Here is an 18,386-nt window from a genome sequence, read left to right as displayed (position 1 = left end):
TTATGTCATATAGTTTTAATATCACAATTTAATTTTTTTCAAAAGAAAAAAAAAGCTGCCTTCATTTAAGTTCTGCCCATAGCAGCCCCCCGCCCTTGCTGGCAGTCTCTGCACACGGCGTGAGTCACAGGTCTGACCTGGAACCCCAGGAGCTTCATTTGCTCCCCAGCATCTATCTACCTGCCTCTCCTCAGGCTCCATCATGCCCACATGCATTCTGGGAACTGAAATTTTCTGAATAATCTGTGTCCATATTAAAGATTCTGCCAAAGCCAGGCACAGAGCTGCTGTGCTTGTGTCCATGGGGCCACCTGCTCAGAAGACTGGGGAAGGTCACTGATTAACAATGGCCCAGGCAAGATAGTGAGACCCTGTCTCAAAAGAGGGTATTGGGGCTGGTCTGTAACTCAGGTGTAGAGTGCCTATCTAGCCTTCGCCAAGGCCTGGGGTCAATCCCCAGTACTGGATAAACTGGGTATGGTGGTGCATGCCTATCGTCTCAGGACTGGGGGAGTGGGGGCAGGAGAATAAGGAGTTCATGGTCATCCTTAGCTACATAGCCAGTTCAAGCCAGTCTGGAATATATAGAAAGCCCAAAACAACCCGACCTTGGCTGTGTGGAATATGGTGACTGTGGATAGATAGAATATTGTATGTGGAAAGCCAAGGAAGATCTCAGTCTATTTTAGGGCTTTTGATTTACCTTGAGTTTTTTTGTTTAATTTTTTTTTTTTTGAGACAGGGTTTCTCAAGCCAGGCGGTGGTGGCACACACCTTTAATCCCAGCACTTGGGAGGCAGAGGCAGGTGAATCTCCATGAATTCGAGACCAGCCTGGTCTACTGATCAAGTTCTAGGACAGCCTCCAAAGCTACACAGAGAGACTCTGTCTCGAAAATGTTGCCTGCATGCTAACAGGCAGTAAGAGAACTCAGTGCTTTTCCTGTGCTGTGGGCTCCTGGCAAGGCAGCATGAAGAGGCGAACAGGGTCTTCTCCAGCCAGAACCCAGCACCCTGGGACAGTGGGGTGCAGCACGTGTGGATCCCCTTTTCTCTTTTCTTCCTTCTTTAAATGTAGCAGAGTTGGAGTTTACTAAAAGACACTTTTAGTAGAAACTTTAAGCATGGGATTAGGAGAAAGATGTGGCTGGAGAGAAGGTGAGACAATGGAGGGGCTGAGTGTGGGATTCTCAAGGGAGATTTTGTTGGTGAGTGGTCGTTGTGGGTTTTGTTTTCTTTTGTTTTGTTTTTTCTGAGAGACAGGGTCTCAGGCAGCCCAGGCTAACCTCAAACTAGAACTTGCTATGTAGCCAAGGATGATCTGGAATTCCTGATCCACCTGCATCTATCTCCCAAGTGCTGGGATTACAGGTATGAGCTGCCACATATGGCTCAAAGGCTTCTTTCGGTAGCTGAAGCAAGAGTTGATGTTAGGGAAGTATTAGGGCAGTAAGGTGTCCTCCTCAGTGGAAATTCCTTCCTAGAGAGTCACCAGTAGGCCGGACACCCCATTTTTCATGCCTCAGAAAGCCTCAGCACCAAGGACAGGTCAAGGCATGTGCTTAGGTGCCTCTTCTGGGTGAGCTGGAGTCCTTTCCATCAGAAAGAGTATTGACCTACTGCAGAGACTCCCTATGAAGCCACCAACTGTCATGGAGTCAGATACTTTGACACCTCTGTTAAGACCCTAGTCCATTAGAGTCCCCCGGAGCAGACTGGAAAAGCGTTTTTCCCTTTATTGGAGTCCAGGGACCCTCATGTAGACAAATCTACAATAAGATTGTTGCTATTGACAACATTTCAGCCTTTACAAAGTTATCATTATAAACATGGATTGAGCCAGATTAAATGACAAAATAACACATGAACAAGTATAGCAATGTTCAGGAACCAGAGTAATAAACTAAAAGAGCACACAATTGTTGTGGAATATTAGTTGAAGATGTTACATTCGTTTATGCTGTGGAACATTTGTTTAATGATGCAAAGATGTTTTGCATTCTTTTATGATGCATTTGTTTAACTCTTTGAAGCTACGGCCAATAGCTAGGCAAGAGAGGGATAGGCGGGGCTCCCAGGCAGAGAGAATAAATAGAAGAAAAAAAGAAGATGGAGGAGAGAGAAAAGAAGAGGAGGACATCAGGGGCTAGCCACCCAGCTACACAGCCAGCCACAGAGTAAGAAGTAAGGAAAGGTATATAGAAAGGTAAAAGCCCAGAAGCAAAGGTTGACAGGATAATTTAAGTTAAGAAAAGCTGGCTAGAAATAAGTCAAGCTAAGGCCAGGCATTCATAAGAAAGAATAAGTCTCGGTGTATTTATTTGGGAGCTGGGTGGTGGGCCCCTCAAAGAATAAAAAAAAAAAAAACAAAAAAACAAAAAAACCCAAAACAAAAATAAAAAACCCTCCAACAACACACTATAGTTAGATTAAATTAGAGCATGCTTAGATACTTAGGCCAGGGCTATTTCTTTCAATAACAGATCACCCATTTTCATCATGAGAGAAGATCACTGAAAAGCCTCCAAACGGAGACTCGGCTTCCTCAGCTTGACAAGAGGGTTGCCCAGTCAGAGACCAAACTAGCAACAGGTCTTAAAGGGCACGGGTCAGATGCCAGCACTTGAGACCAAAAGAACAGAGCTCCACACACAAGGGAGGACTGAACAGCCCCAAGGCAGCCAGCAGGCTCAGGAGAATGTGGCCCATTGTAGTGCATTCACTCATTGTGTGTGTGACCCCAAAAGAGAACAAAAGAGATCCTAAAGCAGTCAGTAACCTTATTAGTCAGGGTTCTCCAGAGGAACAGAACTTACAGAATGAATCTCTCTCTCTCTCTCTCTCTCTCTCTCTCTCTCTCTATATATATATATATATATATATATATATATATATATTATAATATATATATATTATATATTTATTAGAATTTATTAGATTTATTAGAATAGTTTACATAGTCAGGTGGTGGTGGTTCATGCCTTTAATCTCAGCACTTGGGAAGCAAAGGAAATTGAATCTCTGAGTTCAAGGCCAGCCTGGTCTACAGAGCGAGTTCCAGGACAGTCAGGGTTACACAGGGAAACCCTGTCTTGACAAACCAAAAAATAAAAAAGAAAGAAAGAAAGAAAGAAAAAAAAGGCTTACAGGCTGCAGTCCAGCTAGTCCAAAAATGACTGTCTACCAGTGGAAGGTCCAAGAACCCAGTAGTTGTTCAGTGAAGGGACAGACTTGCTAGCTAGGGCTAGCAGGCAGAGAGAGCAAGCTTTCTTGTTCCATGTCCTTTAAATGAGCTGACACCAGAAAGTATGGCCCAGGTTAAAGGTGGATCTTCCCACCTCAGAAGATCTGAATTAAAAATGAGTCTTCCCACTTCAAATGATTTAAGAAAATATCCCTGATAGTTGTCCCTAGCCACTTGGGTTTAGTTCATTCCAGATGTAGTCAAGCTGACAACCAAGAATAGCCATCATAGTCCCCTTTAAGAAAGGAATTCTTATGACTCTTGTGATGGTTAACATCTCCAACTTGACAGGATCTAGAATCATGAGACAAGCTCTGGATACACCTGTGAGGGGTTAGCTTGATGAGGTTAATCTCTGGGCATGCCTGATAAGGATTTACTTGATTATAGCAATGAATTAGGAAGGCCCGCTCTAAATGTGGATGGCCCAGATAGAAGGCCTGAGAGGAAGCTCTTGCTTTTTGCCTGCTTGACTTCACAGCTCAGTTGTGAGTTCATGTGCCCTGTTTACAATCCATCTACCCTACTCTTGAGCTCATGAGCCCTATTTTTGAGTTCAGCTATCCTGTTGCTACCTCTGCTAATGCTGCTGATGTTGGAACCGGTTTCCTTCACGACTAGATTGGACCTGCTGAGGCATCCAGCCCCATGGGCTGAGCAGGTACCGGTTCTGTGTCTCCAGCATGCAGACAGCTATCACTGGATGGCTCTGACTTTATCTAGTAAGCCAACCTAATAGATCCCTGCACACAGAGCAGCTGACAGTCTACAGTGCTCCCCACCTTCTGCCCGACAGGGCTTCAGAGGAGAATATGGCCAGGGCAGGGGGGTGGCCTCTCATGTGTGTGTGTATGTGGGTGATTCCTTAATAAAGTGAAAGCAGAGAAGAAAAATACTGCAAGTGGAAAGGCTTTTGGTTTTGTTCCTTAAAATTTATTTTTTAGAGGCTGAAGAGATGGCTCAGAGGTTAAGAGCACAGGCTGCTCTTCCAAAGGTCCCGAGTTCAATTCCCAGCAACCAGATGGTGGCTCACAATCATCTGTAGTGAGATCTGATGCCCTCTTCTGGTGTGCAGGCATACATGCAGATAGAGCACTCGTAGACATACAATAAATCTTTAAAAAATATATAAAAGATGTATTTTTTAAGTTTGTTTTGCCTGCATGTATCTAAGTGCACTGTGTGTATGTCTGGTGCATGCAGAAGCCAGAAGGGGGTGTTGGATCCCCCAGAACTGGAGTTACTACTGCTATAGGCTGCCATGTGGGTTCTGGGAATCAAACACGTTCTCTGCAATAGCAGTAATGCTCCTTGGAGTGCAAAGATTTAATTAGAGAAAGAAGTTGGGGGAGTGAGGGGATGGGGTGGGGGTGGTTAGTCCAAACAAAGGGTATATGTCACGTGTTACGTTACTACCTTTAATATAATATGTAAATATCTATACATATATATTAGAGGAGAGCTAGCCTACCTGGATAATGCTGTTCCTAGAAGCTGTGGGTTACTAAACAACAATCCCAGAACTAGGTTTGGGATACTTCCACGGCAGTTGTTGGTCAGGGATGCTCCAGAGACTCCCAAACAGTATAGACTCTTCCATTCCTCTCGGTTACCTACCAGAGCTAGATAAGACCCTGCTAGGAAAGATGTGCCCACTTGTTATGGGGCACCAACCCACTGCCCAATGATTGAATTTGAGTCTCAGCCACTGAGAATAAAGGGTGATGGAGTGCTCAGCCCTAAACAAGACATTTACACCACCCTTCCTTCCAAGGCTCAGGAACAGGTGGAGAAGGAAGCAGAAAGAATGTAAGCCAGAAAGCAAGGACTTGGAAATGCCACCTTTTGGCTATGGCACAGCCATCACAACCATGAACTCAGAAGCTGCAGGCACCTGCACTGGGCCACCACAAGACTGCTGCTGTCAACCATCAGTCACGGATGGAGGAGGGACTTAGAGGGCTCTACACCTCTTGCTGTGGACTCTGGGATGGGGGGAGTCATGGTCTTCAGCTGGGTACCACTGGAGGGCCAGCCAGCTCTCCTCAGCATGAGCTGTCTCAGAAGAGGAAGGAGCAGGCTTGCAATGTGATTGAGATTAGATGCATCTGTTCATGCCATAGTTCTCCTCTCCATCTCAACCAGCATTTTCCAAGATGTGACAAACTCATGCGTCAGGTGAGGTCTTTTAGGTGAAATAGGACTAGTTTAGCTACCACCACAGCTCATAAAATATCACTGAACAATTATTGAGATGGAGTCTTCAAGCTGGTTCCAGCCTCCCAGGCACAGGGGCTACGGGCTGGTGCCGAGAAGCATTGTTGATCTCTCTTCCCACCCCTTTGATGATATCAAGGAAAGAATCTCAGTTGGTTCCTGAATGTCTTTAATATTAACTTTCCCATCTCCTTTGAAGCAGAGATGAGCACTGTAGCCTGAGCCCTGCAGCGAAGGCTGGCACTACTGTTTGCAGGCTCGAACACACAGCTGCCTTCTACTCATGGCTGGTGATGGTGGTCTTCTTGCTTTCTTTTTTTTTAATATTTAATGGTCATCTTGCTTTTTAATTAAGCTAGTTCTTTGACAATTTCATGCATTTATATAAAACATTCTGGTCACCCTCCCTCTTTATCTTCTTTTCTGCCCTCTTTTTTCCTCCCCCTCCTCCTCCTTCATGAGCCCAGCTGGCCTCAAACTTGCTATATAAGCTATAAGATGACCTTGAACTCTTGATCCTCTCTCACCTCCCCCAAGCCCTGGGATTACAGCCAGGCACCACAGCACCCCATTCACCGGGTCCGGGTGGAACCAGGGCTCTGTACACATGCTAAGTGGACACCCCACCAACTTCTGTCATCTTCCCAGCACTCTTCTGGTTGGGTAGCTGCAAGTTTCCCTTTCTAATTATTTCAAGGCTTGTTTAATGAAAAACATTAAATAAATATGACCACAGGCCATATTTGGCTATGGCAAAAAAAATCATTAAAGTGATACATGAATAGCTGAGTTTTGAGAAGTGCTAATTGAAAGAAAGAAATCAGAGTTGGAGAGATGGCCCAGTGGTTAAGAGCACTGGCTGCTCTTCCAGAGGACCTGGGTTTGATCCCCAGGACCCACACGGAGGTTCACAACTGAATACCTCCAGTTCCAGAGGCTCCAACTCCCTCTTCTGGCCTCTGTGGGCACCAGGCACAAAAGTGGTGCACAGACATACATGCAAGCAAAACACCCATGCACACACACTCAGAATTAAAAAGACTTTAATAAAGGAAGTACATTTTGGATCTGAGCCCCACTCATTTCCACCATTTCTGACCATCTTTCAAAGCACTGCCTCTCCAAACCTAGAGTCTCTGACTTGGGAACAGCCATGTGACAGGACCTGTGTCTTTAGTCTGCACTGAGGGAAAAGGGAGGGAGGACAGAGGAACAGGAGGCCATACCCTGAGCTTCAGAACAAAGAAACAAGCCTGGAATTCTGCAAGGCCTGCAAGTGGAGCCCAGGGCCAGTGCTAAAGGAGGTGGTTCATTCTGGCACAGCGACCTTTCTGTCCTGAAGGAGACCTGTGAGGCAGGGCCTTGCTTTGATCAATCCATTTCCAGTAAGGACTATACATTCCTCCACCCCCACTGTGGGGAACAGAAGAAGCCTTGAGTTAAGTGTAAGGAGCAGATGAAGTCCTGAGTGAATGTGTGTTGTTGACATGGTCTTAGCCACGTCAAGGACCTCAATGCCTCAGACCCACAGAGTGACAAAGCCTTCCCCTGTCTGAATGAAAATTGTAACAGTATATACAGAAACTACCAACCACAGCTTCCTCCTCTGGGGTGACTGCAGCCCGTCGGCTCCCTAGAGACCTCTTACAATATGAGCTAAACCAGCCTCCTTGTTCAGCTGTATACCGTGAACCTACCTCCTTAACTCAGAGGTCTGAAAGAAATGCACCGAGGCTCCTGGCTGCAGTTGGCACCCTGCATTGGAGGGAGCATGGTCCACCCAATGCCAGCCCTTCTTCCTGCTCTCATCACCCAGTTAGGTCAATCCCTGAGCCATGCAGGATGCAGCACCCCCATACACAGCACTTGCTGGGGCCCTGGGGTGGGAACAGGAAGAAGACTGATCTAATACCAAGGCAGGAGACAGCCCCCGAGGGTTCCCGGGAGGAGACCACGCACAGAGAGTCCCTAGTGCAGCTTCAGCCTGTGAGGACCTGGAGGTTCAGGGGTGGGCCTGGCAGAAATGACTCTGCACCCTTGCCTGTTTCATAAACTCACCAGACAAGACCTCCTCTAGAGCTGTAGTGGTGGCAGCATCAAGGACCAACTGGCAGGTGTAGCTTCAAGTCATCCTTTAAAATTTTTCATCGTGATGTGTATGGTGTGGGGGTGTGCATGCCATGGGGTGCACGTGTAGGTCAGAGGACAACTTTGTGCAGTCAGTTCTCTCCTTCCATTCTTTATTTTTATGTGGGTTCTGGGGATTGAACTCAGGTCGTCAGGCTTGGGGAAGTGCTTTATCTGATGAGCCATCTCCCCAGCCCCTAAGTCATCCTTCCGAGTCAATGGATGGAGTCTAGATTTGCTGATGCTTGGGGCTTTGGGCATGGAGGAATGCAAAGTCATAGTGCCATGTTCAGTAACTTCACTGTGACTCGGTGTCCTAAGCACCGGGAGGCCGTCTCGTTCCAGCAGCACTCCTGTTAGCTGGAAAATCTGTTAAGGTAAATCTGCTAAAGGAGACTCTGCTTCTTGCCCTATCCTGCATTCACTTCCTTGGTATTTGGCTAACTGCTTTCCAGAACTGTATGATGTACAATTGATGAACACCGAGGAACACAGTGCAGTTCATGAACCTGTTTGAGCAAAACAATGTTTTTAAGTAAAATAAATTACTTAAATGGATTTTACCCACTAAAATGACTTTGCATACTAGAGGAAGAAACCTCTTGGAAATCATAAAAGCTCATAGAAAGACAAAGCAGCTTCAAGATTATCTTATGCTAAGGTTTAACTGACCACTTGTTTTTTTCTTTTTGCAAGGGCGAGGGTGTAATCTGGGGCACTCGCTGGGACCAGGCCAGCACCCCACCCTCAGCTATGCCCAAGGCATCTCTGCCCCTTTAGTTTCTCTTTTGAGACTGGGTCTTGCTAAGCTGCCCAGGCTGGGCTTTAACCAATAGGCTCTGAGATAGCCCTAGCCAGCCTTGAACTTGCTGTCCTCCTGCCTCAGCCTCCTGTGCAGCTGGATTACAGGGATGTGCTAACAGGCCTGACTAGACTTATTTTTAAAATTTATTTTTATGTATATGGATGTTCTGCCTGTCTGTCTGTCTGTGTACCACATTTGCGCCTGGGGCCTGTGGTGGCCAGAAGGTGTCAGATCCCCATGGTACTGGAGTTATGGACAGCTGTGAAGAGATCATCTGGCAGAGCAGCCAGTGCTCTTAACTGTTGAGCCATCTCTCCAGCCCCATATACCGTTTTAAAGTAATAAACAGGATGGTGATATATTGTGTATCCCAATAAAGCTTACATGGGGATCAGAGAACAGAGCCAGCCACTAAATTAGACATAGAAGTCAGGCAGTGGTAGCACATGCCTTTAATCCCCGGAAGTAATGTGGCAGGACACAGAAAGGTATATAAGGTGTGAGGAAACAAAAACTCTCTTGAGGCTGAGGATTTCGTAGAGGTAAGCTAGTGACTGGCTGTTCTGCTTCTCTGATCTTTCAGCTTTCACCCCAATACTCTGGGTTTTTTATTATAAGACCTTTAAAGATTCATGTTACAAAACTATTTATTTATGTGCAAATTCAAGCTCATTTTCTCAGGTCCAGAACACTTCTCTCTCTAGAACCTTTCTTTTTAAGAGGCTGTGCTGGGGATTGAACCCAAGGCTTCTTACATGCTAAGCAAGTGCTTTACCATGGAGCATCTCTACCTAGCTGTACCTTTATTGTTAAAAAAAAAGCATCACCATTGTTTTTGAATCCACCAGAGTAGAGTTCATTCTTTAATCTGTGTCAATTCCTCTCACCTTACCCCAACTCGGATTCATCCCTGAAGTCTGTGACTCGAGTCTTACCTGGTGTCCTGTAGGGCCCCTGGCCAGCTCTTCTGCAAGCTCCCTACACTGCCATCTGCCATGGCACCCTCCTCAGGGCCCCTAGTGGGTTTGCCCCACTTTGCCCCAGGGCTGCCTCACACCCTGGGCTCCACATCCAAGCCTCAACTCTGACAACGGAACCTGCAAGGTCTGCTGAGGCAACCAGGATTCATCACCACCAAGTCTGCTGCCTGTGTCTTTAAGCAGACTTTATGGAAGCATTTTAATGGTCTGGGAATACCAGGCTGCTTGTCAGGAGGGATTTTTATCTTAGTTACTAGAATAATGGATTGTTTAATACACTCCTTGCTGAATGTACAGGAAAGCTTTTAGGCCAATTGTGGATCCATTCTGGCTAAATATAAATAGCTCCCCCCCCCCCCCCCGCCCCCTTTTAGTTTTTAAAATCCGAATTATACATAGATGTAAAGTGTCAAATGGATCTGGCAGGTTTATTAAAACAAAATGAGAGCACTTCCATGTTCCTCACTACATCTCCCACCTCAGAGGCAGCCACTTCCCTCTCTGCATTATTGCATGTGTGTGCACGTGGGGGTTCGTGGAGCCCCAAAGTTGATGGCAGGTACCTTCCTGGATTGCTTCCCACTTCAGAGTCAGGATCTCTGTGGGAACCCAGAGCTCTCTGATTGCAGCTGGTCTAACCAGCCTGTTTGCCAGTGCTGGGACTGCTTTCGTGTGAGTTCTGAGGGTCAGAGCTTCAGTCCCTCTCCTGTTTGTAGCAAGCACTTTATCTACAGAGCCATTTCCCTAGACCCCACAACCCCATCTGGGATTTTTTTAATTTTTATAGTTACCAGTTTGTAAAAACAACATCTCTCAGAAAAACAATAGAAAATGAAAACAACCATTCCTCCATTTTCAGGTTTAAGCTTGTGTCTACTGATACTTTCATTAATATTTTGTTATGAACTATCCACAAACAATGTACATACAATCTTTTTTTTTTTTAAATTGATACATACCTGCAATTTGGACAGGGTTTAAACCTTCAATTTGGACAAGGTTTTGTGTCTCCTCCATAAGGCCACAACTGGGGTGGTTAGGTGCGGGATGGGGGAATGCATTTTCAAGATGCTCAAAGCTTCCTCAAGGTATGGCACGCTCTCTCTCTCTCTCCCCCCCCCCCATAGGTTCTCTGTGTAGTTTTGGTGCCTGTCCTGGATCTCACTCTGTAGACCAGGTTGGCCTTGAACTCAAAGAGATCTGCCTGGCTCTGCCTCCCAAGTGCTGGGATCAAAGGCGTGTGCCACCACCGCCCAGCTGTCTCTTAAGGCCTGAGACAGTGAAACACTGCTTCTGCTGTGTGGACTCAGCAGCCAAGGAGCCTGTCCAGATTCAAGAGGAAGGACAAGAAGAGAGTGTGTGGCGGTGGGTAGGCGAAGGATCTGCAGCCATCTTTAATCCCCCACAACTTCCCACTGAAGAAAGCAAACTGGCTACTCACCTTTCCCAAGTCTCCATCCTTAAAATAGGTTCCAGGGTAGTTTAGATTCTCACTCAGCATTTATCTTAGAATGGCCACGTAAGCACTGTTGCCAGAAGAGCCAGGTGATAAACCAAGAATGGCCTCTTTCTGGTACTGATGTCTGTATCACCCCCCAGCCCTAGCCAATACATTCTTATTGTCACATATGGGTTCTTTTCTTTTCTCTTCTCCCCTCCCCTCCTCCTCCTCCTCCTCCTCCTCCTCCTCCTCCTCCTCCTCCTCCTCCTCCTCCTCCTCCTCCTTCTTCTCTCTCTCTCTCTCTCTCTCTCTCTCTCTCTCTCTCTCTCTCTCTCTCTCTCTCTCATGTATTCAGTGTTCTGTCTGCATATATGGCTGCAGGTCAGAAGAGGGCACCAGATCTCATTACAGATGGTTGTGAGCCATCATGTAGTTGCTGGGAATTGAACTCAGGACCTCTGGAAGAGCAGCCAGTGCTCTTAACTGCTGAGCTTTTTCTACAGCCCCACATCTGGGTTATTTTCTGTGTACTTAATCCTGAATTCTGTCCATGACTTGACTCTTTCTCCTCCTACCTCAGGTAGGAACCTTCTAGACTGGATGCTTCCCATACCTGGTGATGCCAGCCTGTCCCTCAGTCCTGATAACTCTGCTGCTACCGTTTTAGGTATATGGGACATAAACTAATCTAACTCCTCCCAGTGGTATTTGGTTAAGAATTGAGCACCATTAAGTACCATTAAAGTTAATGATGGGCTTTTACTCTAAGTACCCCGTAAATGTTTATTTTTCCTCTCTTTGACAGTCTTGTTGTATGGCTCTGGCTGCACTAGTATTTACTACGTACTACAGGCCAGCTTCTGGCACATGGCAATCCTCTTGCCTCAGCCTCCCAAGTGCTGGGATTACAAGTGTGAGCTGCCTTGCTCAGCTACTTTTCCTTAAAATAAGGAAGACATTTGGGGGGCCAGGGAGATTGGACTGCAATTATAGTCTTCTCTGGAACCTCGAGTTTAGGACCATTAGCCAAGCAGCCTATTGGATGGCCTTCATGGTAGCTTGGATATTTTGAACACTCCACAGATGCCTTAAGGAAGTTCCATAGCAACCATATTGGTTGCGGCTGAAGCGCAGCTCTGGCCATGCATGGTGGTCAGGGTCTTCCCAGGATTGAACTCAGGTGCCAGGAGCCGAGCCACCTCAGCAGCCCTTTCTTTTGTGCCTAACGAGCACCCAGTCCTTGTCCTTCCATTTCTTGTTTCTTTAAAAGTGCCAGTGATAACTTTGTTTCCTGACACTTTCTTCTCCCTGTGTGGTCTGTTTTCTCCATAGAACTTGTTCTCCTTTTTCAAAGAAGTTTCCTTGACTGTCTTTATTTATAGACAGGACCCACAAAGTGACTAGAAGCTGGAGCACCCTAGAGATTTGGCAGACTGATTCCCCCTGACAAACCTGGCTGGGATCTTATTGGGGGACGCCGCATTTGTGTTTCATGTGGGGACAGGAAGCCCTCAGGGAAGATGCTTCCAATCTCCTGCCAGGCTGCTGAAGTCCTGAGGGCTGACTAGATCCTGTAGCAGAGGGGCTGGAGGTGCTATCTGCATCTCGGGGGGTGGGGGGTGGGGTGGGGGTGGGGGTGTGTGTCCCTGTGCACAGGAGACTTTACCAGGCCTGGTGGTCCCAGCCCAGAGAGCCTTAGCTTACCACCCCAAGGATGGATCTCGTGTCTGCTGGTGTGGGGAAGAGGCCAGTTTATTTAATATGGTGGCAATGCTGGCCTCTGTAGCAACCTTTCTCCACCCCCAGCCCACAGCAGCCCAGCTGTTGGATGCTGTGCAGCACTGTAGATCGGCTGTCCCAGCATTCCTTGTTGATGGCCGTGTATCTGCCCTTCTCGGGTCTCATAGCGACGACTCACCCTTGGCTTCTGGTGCGGCTGCCCCCTCTGTTTTCATCCCTTCACAATGAATCCCTCAAAATAAGCTCTTTGCTGCCTTTTGGTGGTCTGTGGGGAGGTAGTGAGAGCGAGTGTTTTGTATTCTTTAGAAACCTGGATCCAATGGCCTTTAACAGAGATCTGACCCAGGGCCCTGGCTCCTGCTCCCGTTGATTGCACCACCCTCTTCTAGAGCCCACTATACCCACCTCGCCTCCTCTAAGCTCTTGGGCTGCCTGCATGCGCTCCAGGAGTGCAGCCCAGCTGTTCCACACATGGTTCCGCATGCCACCCCACTGAGTCACCAACACCCTCCGTCTCAGCCCTCCTTCACAGGCCAGCCTCACTGGAAACACTCATCCCCAGGGGAGCCACCTCTGGTCTCCGCTGCCCGCCCTGGGCTCACACTACCTCCATTTGGGAGGCCTCCACCCCAGGGCTTTGTACTTTTTCCATCTCAGTCCTCCTCCTCCTCTCACTTGGACTGTCCTCACTGGCACCAGCTCCCTGTCTTACCATGCCTCCAGTGCATGGTGCCTCGGCTTCCTGTGGATCACCATACCAGGCCCACTGGAGCCCTTGCCAGGGGTCTTTCCTAAGTCAGGCTGTGGAGGGTATCAGCTCTCTCCCCAGCTCCTGCCTTAGCTCCCTCACCCTTGCTGGGCCCACAGCCGGCTCCATCTTCCCTGGGAAAACACTCATCGCCTGCTCTGAGTTTTGCCAGACCCCAGTCATGGGGTGGGACTGTGCCAGTCTTCCTTCTGTGTGGACCCGAAAGGGCCCCTAAGGAGAAGCCGTGACTAACTCTGTGCCCCTTGCTTCAGCCTGCAGTGGCAGGCAGGTGTCTTGGACAGCTGGATGAGTGCGGGGTACAGAGGGCCTGTCACCCTCAGGGGTGCCTGGACACAAGTTCCGTTGATGTACTGACTCGTGCTGAACGAGCACTAAGGACTCGGCTTCTGTGGCATGGGAAGATTGTCCAGCCACTGGCTTTGAGCCTGGGAGGTAATGGAGGAGGACAAGTGCCTGGGTTTAGTTCTGGCCGGGTGCAGACGGGTTGCACCACCTCAGCTGGAGACCTGAGACTTCCATTTGCCAGACAGGCTGGGGGCAACCCAGGGATTCCGTGGCCTCAGAGTTCCCAGTGACATGATATCTAGCCTGAGGGTGAAGCCAACCTATTGTAGAAGCTTCTAGTCCAGCGCCTGCCTCTAAACAAGTCCACACAGCAAAAATTTCCTTGCCGATTGGTCAGCTACCCCTTGTGGGGTAGTAGGAAGGGGTTGCCCTAGCCTCTGTGTCCTGAGAGAACCCAGTACTCAGCACTGCTTCCTTAAGGGGCTCTGTGGGAGGTAGTGAAAGGAGGTGATGGGAGCCTAGGCTTGGCAGGGCAGAGAAGCGAGCTGCATCTCCTCAGAGGGCGGCACAGGTTTGAGGGATGGAGCCTTTAGTCTGGCATCCAGGGCTGGGGAAGCACCAGAATCGTCCTCACCCAGATACCAAACCATCATCCCTTACTGATCTGCCCATCCAGGTATGCTGGTCTGGGAATGGGAGCAGAAGGGACATCTTAGGGGTGGCAGGATAGGCAGATAAAGGGCTGTCTTAGGTTGACAAGGCACCGAGGAAGGCAGGAACCCAGGGCTGGCGTGGGGATGTGTCTTTGGTTCCCATCAGACAACAGCCCACCCTAAAGCTACAGTTCCAGCCAGTCACTGCAAAGGACCTGCCAGGGACTCTACAGAATCTTTCTTTGAAGAAAATCACTGTAACCAGATCAGATGAGCTGTTAATGCTGATGCCACAGGGAACAGCATCGGAGAACAGAGCCTTGGTTGCTTTGGTTTTCACCCTAGATGCTAATAGTTCTTGAAGCCAGTTCATACCTTTCCAGTTTGGTGGGAGGAGGGTAGGTTATGCCCAGTTCCCCAGGCCATGAGGGCATGGCCTGCCAGTGCTCAAGATGCTAGGCAGGTGGCTGGGTCAGGTGGGATCTAGTGTGAAGGGCTCCTGTCCTCCGGAAGGCCTGGCTTCACCCATCACCATGATCCTTCCACAATGCTAGGGTATAGGTTTGAAACTGCAGGTACTGAGGTACCTACTCATATCACAGAGGCTAACAGGGCTACTGGGGGCTTTGGTCTATGGTTTACAAGAGGGAGAGGTGGTAGTCCCACCTCCCCAGATCCCATGGGCTGGCAGCAGAGAGAAAGGGTGGGGAGGGATGGCCACAGTCACATGCACAGGGTGACTGGCAGCTCCCTGCTGTGCATACTAATTACATTTTTAATCAGCCAGAAGGAGGCTGCAGCATCAATCTGCCACACATGGCTCATGAATCACCCTGGAGCTGGCAGAAAGGTCCTGGGCTGATGCCCCCAGCGCAGCTGCGAGGTGGCTCCCAGGGCACCCCTTGCCCTGGGTGCACAGGCCACCCTGCTGCCAGGCTTCCCCATGGCATCTACACAGACAGCACTTCACACCTGATTTTATTCCATGACACTGATTTGCTGAAAACCCCCATTTCCTGGGCAGGGAAGGGCAGTGGGTGGCCTGGCAGAAGCGAGGCTGCCTGCCCAGGAGGACTGGGACCCTCTCTGCTCAGGGAAGCACTGGCCAGGCCTCAGCATTCCCTCCCCTGACCCCCAACCGCACTGTATCCCTCCCAGTTCATTTAAAAACTGAGCTGCAAAAGTAAAATAAAATGAAAAAATAAAAAATAAAAACAAACCCCTGAGTTGTTAAAAACCAAATTAAAAATCCCCTTTGGTGTCAAAAGGTCCTATTCCTAAAAGCCAGCAAGGCAGGGCAGGCACAGGCCTGGCTTGGGCTAGCATTCAGTCCTCAGGCTCCTTCCTCATCAGACTCCTTCTCCAGGCCCAGGGAACGCTCAGGGTCAGGTCGCTTCAGGATAGCACTGTACTTGAGGGCTGTGGCCTCTGCCTGCAGGACCACATCCACCAGGCTGAAGATGGTGATGACCTGTAGCAGAGCCAGGCACAGGGAGAGGACAGGGCAGGTAAGGGCCTGTAATCAAAGCCCAGCTGACTGCTGAGGCTCACTTAGTTCCCTGAGCCTCTGTTACCCCTCTGTAAATGGGAGTCATGGGGCCTGGGGAGAACCAATGGACCAGATGGCACCATGCAGGCACTTGGTATTCAGTGAACATTCATGAGGATCAAGAGCAGGCTGGGCTGGGCCAGTCTTCGCAACAAGAGGGATATACAGTCCACAACTCTTATCGACTTCTCAAAGAATTCTAAAGGTTATGCTTGGGGGAGAGGGATAGCTCCCATCTCTGCCTCTAGTGGGTGTTCCCATATGAGAACCTAGAGTCTAAGTGCAGGGCTTGAAACCCCACTGGGGAGCCTACAGTGCTGGAGGAGAAACGAGGGGCAGATAAGGACCTAGGGGCACATGTGGGAGACAGAAGGTGGGCTCAGGGACACAGTAGGGGGCTGACCTGCTGTGTTGGCTCCTCTTCAAGATCATCAGGTTCCCAGAGGAGAGTGAGCTCTGGTTTCTTCCCCACCTTCTGAAAGTGGTAGGACCGAAGGGCCAGTGCCTGCGGGTATACACACCAGAGCTTCAGGCCACGGACTGTAGATGCCACCTCTGAACCTTCAATTCTCCTGCTTAGGGGTGGCCCTCTGCCATGGCATATTCCTGACTGGCTGAAAGGGCTTTGTACCCATTACCCTATGGCTACTGCCTGCTTGGCCTGAGACTCGGGCGACCCTACCCATCCAGCTTCAGGGGCCTCTGACAAGTCACCTTTGCCCAAAGTTGCATCTGAAGGTGACCCAGGACCACGGGGCAATCTGGGAGGGGCCGAGGCTCTGGTGGTAATTGTAGGGGAGGGAACAGATCTGCACAGGCTTATTCAACTCCCTGATGGTTGTGCCCCCTGCTGGTGAGAGGTCTAACAGCCCAGGCTGAGGGCTCGGTAACAGCAGAGCTGACCTAGATCTGAACTTCCATCCCGCTCAGGGAACCACAGGTGGTTTCCTGTTTGTTGAACCACAGTGTGTTTCCTGATGTTTCCAGCTGCACTTGGCCCTCTCCTGCTGTAGCTCCTTAGGAATTCCGTGTCTCTTCCAGTGCAGGGTCCCACACTTCCCCAAGTGCTCTGTATGGAGGAGCCAGGTGACCACAGAGCAGCTAAAATGAGGCCCCCAGCTGACATTATGGCAGGCACCAAGAGAACTTCGAATAAAGTGTCACTAAGGGAAGAACCCAAGGCAGGATAGGCCTCTTCTTTCTCTTCAGGGACAGTGTTCAGAGCAGTCCTGGCCATCCTCTGGCCTCTCCTTCCACATGTTCCTATAAAAACACCCTAGGCCCCAACACCCTGCTATCCTGGTTATGTTCTGAGTGCCTGGGTCTTTAGGGAAAAGTTTAGGCCTGGCCTTTGGCCTGAAGTCCTGTCCCAGGCAGGCCTACTTGGGTATTTGGGTAGGGTCTATCGGACAAACTTGGAGTCAGGGATCCTCCACTGCCACATGCCAGTGAAGCCCACTGCTGAGGGACGTGCCTGTGGGCCCTACACAGCTCCTGGATGGGAACAGCAGGGCTCTCAGCTTAATCTTATCTTCAAGCTTGGGAAGCTATCATGGGTTATTTTGGGTCAGGGGCATATGGGAGTCCCCAACAAGAAGATAGGCACAGGTAGGGAAAAGGCAGTGAACAGAGTGTGCTACGTCCCTTAGGGTTTAGTTTGGCCTGCAGGTGCATGCCACCCACTTGCCCGGGGCACACTCACGTTGCAGTAGATGCGCTTCTGCACCCCAAAGCGCAGCACCAGCACATCAAAGGCTTGGTTCAGGACACCCATCACCATGGCTTCCGACTCCAGGGGGCCACTCTCCTGCAGGAACAATGTTCTAGTCAAGGCACCCTCCCAGGGAGGGCCTGCACTGGTGCTCCACACAGGCTCCTGGTGAGTGCATGCATACCTAGGAGGGGGTCGGGTGGGGTGGGGATGGGGCAGGGACCAGGATGGACACTCACCTTCACTAGAACTGCAAAGAAGAGGCCGATGCTGAGTTCCTGCACGCGCTTGGAAGCCATGCGGCGGTCATTGCAGTGGTCAGCTTGCTTCTGTAGGGTATCAGGCTCCACATCTGGCTGCTCACTGTAGCCTGGGGAGAGGGTGAGCCGGGTTGCTAGTGAGGGGGCTGAGGAAGGTTGTGTGCTGAGGCAAGGGCTCTGGGGCCAACTATGGTCCCAGGCTTTCAGTAAGTCCCACTGCAGCTCCCACATGCGGGTGTGGTAGGCTTCTCTGACCCTTGGGACTTCTATGGTCACAGTAATGTGGTCTCTGGTCATTTACTCTGAGAGTGGGTAACTCTTGACTGACAAAGTCCTTCCCAGGCCAGAGTCATGTCCCTTACCCAGAGCAGCAGCCAGGAGGCGGTGCACTATGACGTCAGCGAAGCGGCGGATGGGAGAGGTGAAGTGTGTGTAGAGGGGAACGTTGAGAGCATAGTGCCGGAACTGTGCCTGGTCCTGCAGCATCCCAGAGCAGAAGTACAGTGCCATCTGGAAGGAGAGTGGGACTGAGCCTGGCGGGGTCTGGTGGGTGCTGAGACCCTGAGCCTGGCCTGTGGCAGGGTTGGCACAGACCTCCTGTATAAG

The 18,386-nt window shown here is 49.6% G+C and overlaps 1 protein-coding gene across 4 annotated transcripts in view; it reads right to left on the bottom strand.

Annotated features, from left to right (window-relative positions):
• Positions 1-15,221: 15,221 nt before the first annotated feature.
• Dis3l2 (DIS3 like 3'-5' exoribonuclease 2) overlaps positions 15,222-18,386 on the bottom strand; it is a 322,978-nt gene continuing 319,813 nt past the window's right edge. For all 4 annotated transcript variants that reach the window (XM_059278396.1, XM_059278391.1, XM_059278392.1 and 1 more), the window contains 5 exons: positions 18,143-18,290; positions 17,760-17,890; positions 17,512-17,616; positions 16,213-16,314; positions 15,222-15,731 (listed from right to left, as the gene is read on the bottom strand). In XM_059278396.1, coding sequence (XP_059134379.1) covers positions 15,594-15,731; positions 16,213-16,314; positions 17,512-17,616; positions 17,760-17,890; positions 18,143-18,290 — 624 coding nt within the window. In that variant the 3' untranslated portion in view covers positions 15,222-15,593. The remainder of the gene's footprint in view (positions 15,732-16,212; positions 16,315-17,511; positions 17,617-17,759; positions 17,891-18,142; positions 18,291-18,386) is intronic.

This window comes from Peromyscus eremicus, chromosome 13 (assembly GCF_949786415.1).
Source record: "Peromyscus eremicus chromosome 13, PerEre_H2_v1, whole genome shotgun sequence".
Lineage (NCBI taxonomy): Eukaryota > Metazoa > Chordata > Mammalia > Rodentia > Cricetidae > Peromyscus > Peromyscus eremicus.
This window is presented reverse-complemented; position numbering and strand designations above follow the sequence as displayed.